This window comes from Panthera uncia, chromosome C2, assembly GCF_023721935.1.
Source record: "Panthera uncia isolate 11264 chromosome C2, Puncia_PCG_1.0, whole genome shotgun sequence".
NCBI lineage: Eukaryota > Metazoa > Chordata > Mammalia > Carnivora > Felidae > Panthera > Panthera uncia.
This window is the reverse complement of record NC_064810.1, coordinates 5,958,512-5,969,737: the sequence shown is the minus strand read 5'-3', so window position 1 is coordinate 5,969,737 and position 11,226 is coordinate 5,958,512. Positions and strand designations below refer to the sequence as shown.

The 11,226-nt window shown below is 47.1% G+C and overlaps 1 protein-coding gene across 5 annotated transcripts in view; it reads left to right on the top strand.

The window, feature by feature from the left end:
• The window catches only part of GET1 (guided entry of tail-anchored proteins factor 1), a 65,462-nt gene that overhangs the window by 8,711 nt on the left and 45,525 nt on the right, over positions 1-11,226 (top strand). For 3 of the 5 annotated variants that reach the window (XM_049627847.1, XM_049627849.1, XM_049627850.1), the window contains exons 2-4: positions 702-867; positions 1,965-2,032; positions 4,463-4,577. In XM_049627847.1, the coding sequence (XP_049483804.1) occupies positions 702-867; positions 1,965-2,032; positions 4,463-4,577 (349 nt within the window). Of the gene's footprint in view, positions 1-701; positions 868-1,964; positions 2,033-4,462; positions 4,578-5,883; positions 6,758-11,226 lie in introns of those variants that run through there. The other 2 variants (XM_049627851.1, XM_049627848.1) reach the window with 1 other exon arrangement.

Below are 11,226 nucleotides of genomic sequence, written 5' to 3'. Positions count from 1 at the left end.
CTCCCCCTCACCCCTGTGCCTGCTCCCCCACACCTGCTCCTCCCCCATCCCCCATGCCTGCCCCCCATGCCTGCTCCCCCCACCCCGTGCCTGCCCCCCGCGATGCCTGCTCCCCCCATCCCCCATGCCGGCCAGCCCCTCTTGGGCTCTGTCTCTGTGTTTGGCTGGGTGCTCCCAGCCTGTATCCTGTATGACTCCTGCGCTCACTCTAATGCCAGGCCGCCCTTTCTTGGAGACCCCTGTAGCACTGTGCTTGGCTCTGAAACCCTTGCCAAGGTGCCCCTCTGTGGGAGTGCCCTCCTCCTGCTGGGCTACGCCCTCCTCACTGGCCCCCTACGCCCACCTTCCTCTGCCTACCTAAGAGGATGTGTGCTCCTTGTCAACCGAGTGGCAACTGGAATTGGTTTTCATTCTGTAATCACCGTTTTGTGGTTAGAGTGAAAGATACATCCATTTGTACCAGAGCGATCCATGAGCATATCTGCAAAAGGAAACGTATAATGTGAATAATGGTCCACATCAGAGGGAGTTTTTGTCTTTGTGGTGGTTGTGGGGGCAGGAGGACCGGGCAGCCGAGGCTGGCTATGTAGGTAAGGGGCAGCCCGCCCCGCTGGAAGAGACCTCAGTGGAGTGGTGGAGGACGTGGGGGAGAAGGTGTACCCCCGTGGAAAGGCGCTGATCCCCGCTGTCCGCCCCACCAGATGTCCAGGGTGCTGCAGAAGGACGCCGAGCAGGAGTCGCAGATGAGAGCGGAGATCCAGGGTATGAAGCAAGAACTCTCCACCGTCAACATGATGGATGAATTCGCCAGATATGCCAGGCTGGAGAGAAAGATCAACAAGATGACGGATAAGCTCAAAACTCACGGTACTGGTTTCAGTTGTAGTGTGGAAAGCTTTACGAGAGCTGATTAATAGAGAAGTTTTTATATAAAGATTCGTAGAATATATGTTTCGATTCTTCGATGTTCTAACTGTTGAAAGGAACTTTTAGGTTGTCTGGAAGAAACCCAGTGATCATTATTACTTTCTCCTTACTTGCCTGTGAACCTTTGCTTCCTAAACACAGAAACAACTAACATCTTCTGAGTTTTTCTTCGTTTTCTGTAGGTAGACATTTTCAAATTCAGTATATTTTGAGATAAGCCTGAGAAAATGTCATACTGGATTCCCACGGGCTTTTGTGAATACTCTCAGAAATGCCCAGCAGTGTCCTTACCCCAGTATAGACTTCAGGGTCGGGGTTTGGTCTTGTTCACCGCTACTTTTGCCACCACCCCTAGCAGTCTCCTGTGACGAAGACGTTTTTCACCCATGTGCTGGGTGAGAGAGCTGTCTCCATGGCTCGTAAGACATATGGAAGGGCCCACCCAGGCCCAGGACTAGCCAGGTTTCCACTTCTGGGTTAGTGTGCTGTGTAGACAGGGAGGCCTGGGGAGCAAATATAGTCCTCTTGGCGAGTGATAAGTGCACTATAAAAGGAATCTCTGATGTAGATGGATAGTTTTAAGCATTTTCACAATTAAAGCTTCAAATCTTATAATCTGTGTGTGATTCTATTTCAATGACTGGCATAATGTGTGGCTTTTAAGAAATTCTGTTTTATATTTTCTTTTTTTTTTTGCAAAGTTTATTTTTGAGAGAGAGCGCACGCACACACACAAGTCGGGGAGGGGCAGAGACCGAGAGGGAGACACAGGATCTGAAGTAGGCTCCAGGCTCTGAGCTGTCAGCACCGAGCCCGACTTGGGGCTCGAACTCATGAGCCACGAGAGCACGACCTGAGCCGAAGTCCAGAATCGGATGTCTGACTGAGCCACCCAGGCACCTGTCTGGTTTATAATTTCTAAATACACTGAATTAGAAAACATTTTATAAAATGAAAATGACATTTCTGTGTACTTTGAGTATTTTCTTCATTTTTCAGGACTGATAATAATGATTTCATCCTTGTTTTCCTTTCAGTGAAAGCTCGGACAGCCCAATTGGCCAAGATAAAATGGGTTATAAGTGTTGCCTTCTATATATTGCAAGTAAGTGCCGTATTGTGTCACCTGGGGTCCTTAAAATTGGTACCAGACTGTCCTCCAGAACTCTGCAGCCCCCAGAGTCCAGCTGTGAGAATTCAGGCTTTTCCACTCTCAGCTGCTGTGCTGCATCATCCTGCCAGCATGGAACCGAGCACTGTGGATTTATAAGTTAGACTAGAAGAAAGCCTTTCTGTCTCTCTTTGAGTTGAAGTACGACACACAGTGTTAGTTTCAGGTGTACAGCATAATGAATCAACAGTTTTCTGTGTTACTTGGTGCTCGCCAGGAGAGTGGTGGTCACCATCTGCTTTTTTTTAAATTTATTTAGGTCCTAGTTTTTGTGTTTATTCATCTTGTTTTTTTAGATTCCACATGTGAGCGAAATGATATGGTATTTGTCTTTCTCTGTCTGACTTATTTCACACAGCACTGTATTCTCTAGGTTCGTCCATGATGTTGCAAATGGCAAGATCTCATCTTTTTATTTTTCTTTTTTTTAAGTTTATTTATTTATTTTGAGAGAGACAGAGACAGCACGAGCAGGGGAGGGGCGGAGAGAGAGGGAGACACAGAATCCCTAGCGGGCTCTGTGCCACCAGCGCAGAGTCTGACACGGGGCTTGAACTCACAATACCATGAAATCATGACCCGAGACGAAACCAAGAGTCGGACGCTTAACCGACTGAGACACCCAGGCGCCCCAAGATCTCATTCTTTTTAATGGCTGAGTAGTATTCCAGTGCGCGCGCGCGCGCGTGTGTGTGTGTGTGTGTGTGTGTGTGTCCACCTCCTCTTTATCCATTCATCTGTCACTGGACATTTTGCTTCCGTATCTTGGCTAATGTAAGTAATACTGCAGTAAGCATAAGGATGGCTGTATAGTTTTTCAAATTAGTGTTTTCGTTTCCTTTGGGCAAATACCCAGTAGTGGAATTCTATGTTTAATGGAATTCTACGGTAATTGTGTGTTTAATGTTTTGAGGAACCTCCATACTGTTTTGCAGTGGCTGCACCGGCTGTGTTCCCACCAGCGGTGCGCGAGGGCTCCGAGAAAGCCTTTCTCGGTTGGAATTGTGAGATGTTGAAGTTTTCAGCACATGAATGCTGAAGTAGCTTCCCTGGAGCTCTTTCCTACTGCCTTTATTCCAATGCAGTTTGGGGAGCGTGTGGGGAAGGGAGAGAAGCTTATTTAGACAGCGTTTTGTTTTTTGTTTTTTTTTAATTTTTTAAAAAAATGTTTTATTTTTGAGACAGAGAGAGACAGAGCATGAGCAGGGGAGGGGCAGAGAGAGAGGGAGACACAGAATCCGAAGCAGGATCCAGCCTCCGAGCTGTCGGCACAGAGCCCGACGCGGGGCTTGATCCCACAACCTGTGAGATCATGACCTGAGCCGAAGTCCCACGCTTAACCGACTGAGCCACCCAGGCGCCCCTAGAGAGCGTATTTTGTGAGAGTGCCGGTTTGGGTCGCTGGCTGTTGTGTGGTGTGTGGACGTGGAAGTGACTGCCCGCTCTCCGCGGGGGGGTGGTGGGGGGTGCTGTTCTCGTTAAAGTCCAGCCCATTGATTCCCAGCTTTCCTGTCTGGGGTCGGAAGGTTCCTGCGGAACCCCTGCTTCTGCTGCGATACTCTGAGGTCATGGATGTGCTGCGCACGCACGAGCGGCTGCCTTCAGTGACCTCTGGGTTTCAGCGCTACACGTGGTCCTCACTGGGGAAAGGATTTGGGCCCGCCCCACACAGCCCAGGTTGTCTGGGTACATTTCAGTACTCACCCCGAGGCATTGTCACTGTGACACTGGCTGGTTTCCCGAGGGCAGGAATTGAGCCAGATTCCCTCTTTTATGGTCGCTCGTTTGAGTGGCTGATTCAAGGCCACGAAATGGGTGAGGACAACCGAAGGGATGCTGCTTCGCTGCCTACCGTGTAGACTCCCTGGGCTCCCTCCTCGAGCAGAGGCCAGCACCGTGTGTGGGTGGGAGATGGACTGGTTTTCCAAGGATCACAGAGGCGTGAGATCACTTTTGTCACTAATAAGGTGTGTTTATCATAGTCTGGCTACTTAAAGGAGATGCTCCATGAGGAAAGAACCCCTTCGTTATGCGGGACCCGGGTTGGTTTATCAGCTAATTTAATAGTGCGTATTTGTTATTCATATTAAAACAGTAAAACGCCAGCTCACAGAAGGCTACCCCACTTGGCAGCAGTGCGTGCCAATGTCCTGTGGACGAGTCTCTAATTAGACACTATTTCAGGGTGCCGCCAGCGGAAATTAGTGGCTGTGCGTCTGGGTCTGTTTCCCGCGAGGACTGATTGACAGGGCTTGACCTCGTCGGTTTGGAGAGTTTCCTTAGCATGTTTGCGCGTTTCTCGTCTTTCTTGGTTATTGGTTGTGTCACTGGCAGGTTGTCCGCTCACCGGCAGTGTCTTTGCAGGCTGCCCTGATGGTGTCACTCATTTGGAAATACTACTCTGTCCCTGTGGCCGTGGTACCGAGTAAATGGATAACTCCGCTAGACCGCCTGGTAGCATTTCCTACCAGAGTAGCAGGTAAGAGTTTTCTGGAAATCCCAGGGGAAGAATATGGACATGTGGGGTACGAGGTGAAGTAACCCCCACCTCGTCCATTCACTAGTGAGCAGTTCTTGGTGTCTGGGCCTCGCAGCAGGCTCGCGGTGAAGAAACAGGCCTAGAGAAGTTACCTGCCGTGGCCAGCGTCACCGGCATGGTCGGTAGGAGTGCTAGAGTTCTCTGTCCAGTCTGCTTCCAGAATCGAGGTCCACTCCTTGAGTTTGATACCCTGTTCATTGAAACGCCAATCTCTAGTCCCTAGATTCTGTGACCTCTCTTCGTTCCTCACGCGTGGCATTTCTCCAGCATTTACTGCTATTGGCTGTTCCTTTATTTTTGAAAGGTAACATCCTTGGGATGTTAAAAGTAGTACATATCATTAATGATTAGAAAGACAAGAACAATTTTAAAACCATCTCATGGGCTATAGATAACTTCTCTTAACTTTGTGGTATGTTTTTCCAGTCTTATTTTCTATTTGTTTTATACAATTAAAGTCGTCTGGTACATGTAACTTCATATCCCCTTTTACTTTATATTGTAAACCCTTTCCCGTATCAGTAGACTTTTGAAGGAATTTCAAAAAACTGCTCTTCATTAATTTCTCTGTTAAAGATATTTGTTTAGGTCCTAATTTTTTACTGTCGTAGTCTGGTTATGCAGTCTGTATTCTGCAACGTGCATCCTTGCCCACCAGCCTTTGGTTGTGTTTTGTGATCGTGCTGGAAGTAATTTACTGAGTGAAAAAGAATGACTGTTCCCAAAGACTCCAATTTCACCGCATCCTTCTCCCTCTGCCCCTCTTCTCCCCCCAGCCTTGTGGGCACTGCTGGTGGGCTGTCAGGGCTGCTGAGCAGGAGAGCACGAGGCCCAGGCATCTCGGGGGCCACCGGCACTCTTGCAGCCTGCTTTCCTATTGCTTCGTCATCACCTGGGCACGAACGGCAAGGGTAGACATGGCCTAGTTTATAACAGTATTTTGAGAAGGAAAAACAAATAGTCTTACAGGGTGGTTTTCTAATTTATTAATGTCGTAAATAACAACACACCTCTCTGGCAGGAAAGAAATTCGCATCATTGCCAGTTCGTGTGATTCTTACTGAATGAAGGAGGCAGCCTGTGAATCAGGTCTGATGAGTTTGAATCCAGGAGACACAGTCTGAGTTTTTCATAGCCTAGCACTGCTGAGAAAGGGTTGGATTCCTGTAAATTAAAGGTAGCAGAGGCCGGAAATACGGGCAGAACCATTGGCATGCTCTCTGATGTTGAATTTCTTGGTTTCTAGGTGGTGTTGGAATCACCTGTTGGATTTTAGTCTGTAACAAAGTCGTGGCTATTGTGCTGCACCCTTTCAGCTGAGAGACCAGACGAGTCCAGCTGAGACACTTGTCAACAGTGGATTTTCCCTTATAGGTTAAAAACCTGATACTTTTTTTTTTTTTTAAAGGCAACAGAAGCACACAGGTTAGGTTTTTTTGTTGAATGTGTTTGTTCTTGGATCTTACGTGAGATACGAGAGGCCTGATCTTGTGCACTTGTCGTTGAGCCAGACGGCCGGTCTCTGGTCTCTCAGGCGAGTGCCCCGGCCAGCAGAGCCGCACGTTTGTCGGGAGAAGGGTGTGGCGTGGGTGTCCACACGCTGTGACTCGGGGTTTGCCCTGTTGGCGTATTTTAAAGGTCATGTTGCCAATGGGAAGTCGGTTTTCTAACTTAAGTACTCTAAAGACTTTGTGCTATTCTTGACCCAGATTAGAAAGCAATTTAACTTTAATACCGCCAGTGGAATTTGGAATCTCGTGTAGTACTGCTAAGAGTAACACTATCTGACATTGCTTGTGTTTTTTCCCTTCCTGTGTTGAAATGTCACGTGTTGGGCAAGCCTTTGTATAGTATTATCTACTTATCTGAAGCTGTGGATGTTTCATCACTGTGTTTTGTAATGTATTCATGAGATCATAATGCATTGTTTTATGCTTGAATTGTATGTTTTATATTTAAAGCATTTCAAATGAAGTGTGTTTTTTAAGCATTTAATATGCTCTGTAGAATGGAACAAACTTAAACTGGGAATTCTGATTAAATTAATTTGAGTGGATACATTTTTAAAAACACTTCTTTTTTACTGTTGCTCTTTTTTTTGAATTATAATTGACACATAATGTATTAGTTTCATGAGTACGACATAGTGATTGGTATTTGTACACACTGTGAAACGATCACGATGAGTCTAGTTTCTCCGTGTAAAACACTTTTTTATAATTAAAAGTTTTGCAAGGGCTTGTGTGACTTTTCCTTCCTTATGATTACTTAACTTGCTATGACCAGTTTGGAAATGTGACAGGTGACAGAGGGCTTTGACTGTTAACTCAGTTGGCCACTGCACCTTAAAACTAAATCCTGTCACTGGTTTTTAAAAGGTAGTATTTGGGGCGCCTGGGTGGCGCAGTCGGTTAAGCGTCCGACTTCAGCCAGGTCACGATCTCGCGGTCTGTGAGTTCGAGCCCCGAATCAGGCTCTGGGCTGATGGCTCGGAGCCTGGAGCCTGTTTCCGATTCTGTGTCTCCCTCTCTCTCTGCCCCTCCCCCGTTCATGCTCTGTCTCTCTCTGTCCCAAAAATAAATAAAAAACGTTGAAAAAAAAAATTAAAAAAAAAAAAAGGTAGTATTTGTATTCCCGAGTCCCCTAATGACCTGAGAAGCTACCAGTTGTGCCGGGAAAAGACAAGGTGCCAGAACGCTCTAGTGTGTCTCCAGAGTCGGGGTCAGGTTCCCCTTCTCGTTCCTTCAGACTTCCCAGCCCCGGGCTGACTTAGCTTTTCTCAGAAAGGACGTGGAGCAGGCATCACGGGAGTATTTCTAGCGAAAGCATCCGAGGGGGTGTTTTGGCCACAAAGGATGAGAGGCCCACCTGCCGAGGCGAAGGGGGGGCACCGGGGAGCCTCCGGGGCCAGGCCCTCAAGGCCGCGTGCCTGCCGCCCGCACTGAGCGAGCTGCAGGCCTGGAGGCAGGTTGTATGGAGCCTCGGTGGCCGGGCACGGCGTGCGCAGGGATCCCCGTGGATCACTAGTCCGTGTTCAGTCTCCCTGACAAGACCCTGGCTCGTCTCCTAATGATCTGATCTTCCGCGTAATACTCAAGGATTTTGACGGCTGTCACCGAGGCTGGAGGAGGAGACGCGCAGTCCCGGCCCGTGTCCGTTCCGCACGCAGTACTTGTTTGTGAAGGTTACGTCGGGGACGTTTACACTGCCGTCGTGTTTTACAGCATCGCGGCTTTTTAAAAGTCTGTTTTTAAATAGATAATAAACATCGTACTGGATTCACGAGATACAGAAAGGGATACAGTGAAAAGTAGATCTATCTTCTGACCGGTGAGTGTCCTGTCAGCCCACTTTCTGTTTCCCGTCAGTACCAGTTTCTTACGACTCTCCCAACGATACCCCGTGTGTATATGAATATTGATGGATGCGTTTTTAAAATAATTTTTTTAATTGTAAAAGTAATACCTAGGGGTGCCTGGGTGGCTCAGTCGGTTGAGTGATCGACTTCAGCTCCGGTCATGATCTCACGGTTTGTGAGTTCGAGCCCCGCATCGGGCTCTGTGCTGACAGCTCGGAGCCTGGAGCCTGTTTCAGATTCTGTCTCCCTCTCTCTCTGCCCCTCCCCCACTCATGCTATGTCTGTCTCTGTCTCAGAGATAAATAAACATTAAAAAAAAAAGTAATACCTAAAAAAATAGTAACTGCTCATTTAAAAAAAAAAAAACGACTCTTCCAACGATACCCGGTGTGTATATGAATATTGATGGATGTGTTTTTAAAATAATTTTTTTTTAATTATAAAAGTAATACCTAGGGGCGCCTGGGTAGCTCAGTCGGTTGAGCGACCGACTTCAGCTCAGCTCATGATCTCACAGCTTGTGAGTTTGAGATCCATGTGAGGCTCTATGCTGACAGCTCAGAACCCGAGCCTGCTTTGGAGTCTGTGTCTCCCTCTCTCTCTGCCCCTCCCCTGCTCGCACTCTGTCTCTGTCTCTCTTTCTCTCTCAAAAATAAATAGTAAACATTAAAAAAAAAAATTAAAAAAACAAACAACTCCTACTTGGAAGCAAGGAAACAAAGTCCATGATTGCACAGAGCAGGGATTACTGGTATTAACATTTGTGCTTTTCTTTTTTTCTATTTGTTTATGGATAGCTATAGGTTTTGCATTTCTATTAAAAAATACTGGATATAGGGGCGCCTAGGTGGGTCAGTCGGTTAAGTGTCTGACTCTTGATTTCCGCTCAGGTCATGATCTTGAACACCTAAAGCTCTCTTTATGGTCTGCTTTACATTTATGATAAATCAAGTGGAGATCTTTACACATAAACCCACCAACATTTCCTTTTGGGGTTGATACCCTTCTGTTGCCTGGATGAGGGGTAGAATCCTAGTCGACTAGTTCACTCTTCCTTGACCTGGCCGGAGTTTTAAAATAATCTTTGAGGATGGGGCACCTGGATGACTTGAGTTGGTTGGGCATCCGACTTCAGCTCAGGTGATGATCCCGCGGTTCACAGGTTCAGGCCCCGAGCCGGGCTCTGTGCGGACAGCTCGGAGCCTGCAGCCTGCCTTGGATTCTGTGTCTCCCTCTCTCTCTGCCCCTCCTCTACTCACCTCTGTCTCTCTCTTTCCCTCTCAAAAATAAACATTAAAACAAAACAAAACAAAATTATCTGTGGGGATTTCTTGAGACCTGGGTTAAGGACAGGCTTTTACAGACAGTTTGCATTTCTTTAACGTTTATTTATTTTTGAGACAGAGAGAGACAGAGCATGAACGGGGGAGGGTCAGAGAGAGAGGGAGACACAGAATCCAAAACGGGCTCCAGGCTCTGAGCTGTCAGCACAGAGCCCGACGCGGGGCTCCAACTCACGGACCGCGAGATCATGCCCTGAGCCGAAGTCAGACGCTTAACCGACTGAGCCACCCAGGCGCCCCGACAGTTTGCATTTCTACTGCCCTCTGTAGGTAATCCAGTTTTCAGGCTTCCCGGGAGGTTGAGGGCAGACTGGCTACAGACTCTCAGAGTCTGAGACAATTTCTCCAGGTCCTGGAGGCTGGAGGCCCTGGATGTCCCAGCCTTCCATCCCATGGGTGGGGCTCCTGGCAGGCCCCTGCTTGGGTGGACAGACTTTGTCCCACTGGGTTTTGTCCTGGAGACTCAGTTCTCCAGTTGTGGCAAATGCCTTAGGCAAGAGCTGACTTCAGAGCTCTGTTTACCTGCCTCTCTGGGTACCTGCTTTCACTTCGTGTTTACCGGCTGTGCGACCTAGTTGAAAACTGAACACATGTTCGTTAGAGCTGGCACAACATTTTTAGCTTGCTTAATGAGCAGGAATGCTGGAGTTCCTTGTCTTCCAGACTACAGGAAGTGGCTCTCTTGTTTTTATTATAAAACCTTTTTTTCCTGTTGGTTATAGAGTATGTTCATTGTCGAAAATCATAGGAATAAATTTAAAAGTTGACTACAATTGGGGCACTGGGGTGATTCTGTTAAGTGTCCGACTTCGGCTCAGGTCATGATCTCATGGTTCGTGGGTTTGAGTCCCATGTTGGGCTCTGTGCTGACAGCTCAGAGCCTGAAGCCTGCTTCGGATTCTTTGTCTCTCTTTCTCTCTCTCTCTCTCTCTCTCTCTCTGCCCCTCCCCTGCTTGTGGTCTGTTTCTCTCAAAAGAAAAAAAAAAAGTCAGCCACAATTTTATTTTTCAGAAATAAAAAGTTAGCATTTTATTACCCTATAACCATTCCTATGCATAATTTAAAAAAATGTTTATTTGTTTTGAGAGCGAGAGAGAGAGGAGGGGCAGGGCAGAGAAAGGGAGAGACAGAATCCCAAGCAGGCTCCAGACTCTGAGCTGTCAGCACAGAGCCCGATGTGGGGCTTGAACTCATGAACTGTGAGATCATGACCTATGCTGAAGTCAAGAGTTGGACCCTTAACTGACTGGGCCACCCAGGTGCTCCTATGCATAATTTTTTAAAAAGTTGAGATGACCAGAAAGCAACAGTCCTGGATTATATTTTTATTAAGTAGTTCCCTACAGAAGCACTTTCGGATGGCTCTGATTTATGTTTTGATTTATGCTGTTGTTGTGGGTAGGCATAAGAAAAGACCCCTTGAAAACTTCGACATCTGCTACAAGGCAAGTAGATGTTATAACATGGAATATTACTCCGTACACCATTTTTAAGAATCCTTTTAGTAAATTTCCCAGAATTCAGGGCCAGGCATTTATGTCAATTGAGCTGCATTTGCGAATCTCCCTTTACAAGCCTGGGGGAGGGCTCGTTCTCCCTCTGCCTCCGTTCTCCCCTTCCTACTCTGTTCCCCAGGGTAGTTTTCCTAACGGTCAAACGCATGGCAGTTACAATATTTATCTCATCTTTGGTTTTAAAAACAATGGTTTTCCACCATGGCTTTCACTCTCTTTTAAAAGTTTTATTTTACTATTCTCAATTTTTTTAAGTGTTATCACACTCTAACCCAATACACCTCTTTGGAAATAGCACGGTCTCCGTTATCAAGAAGTGGCCCTTAAGGGGCGCCTGGGTGGCGCAGTCGGTTAAGCGTCCGACTTCAGCCAGG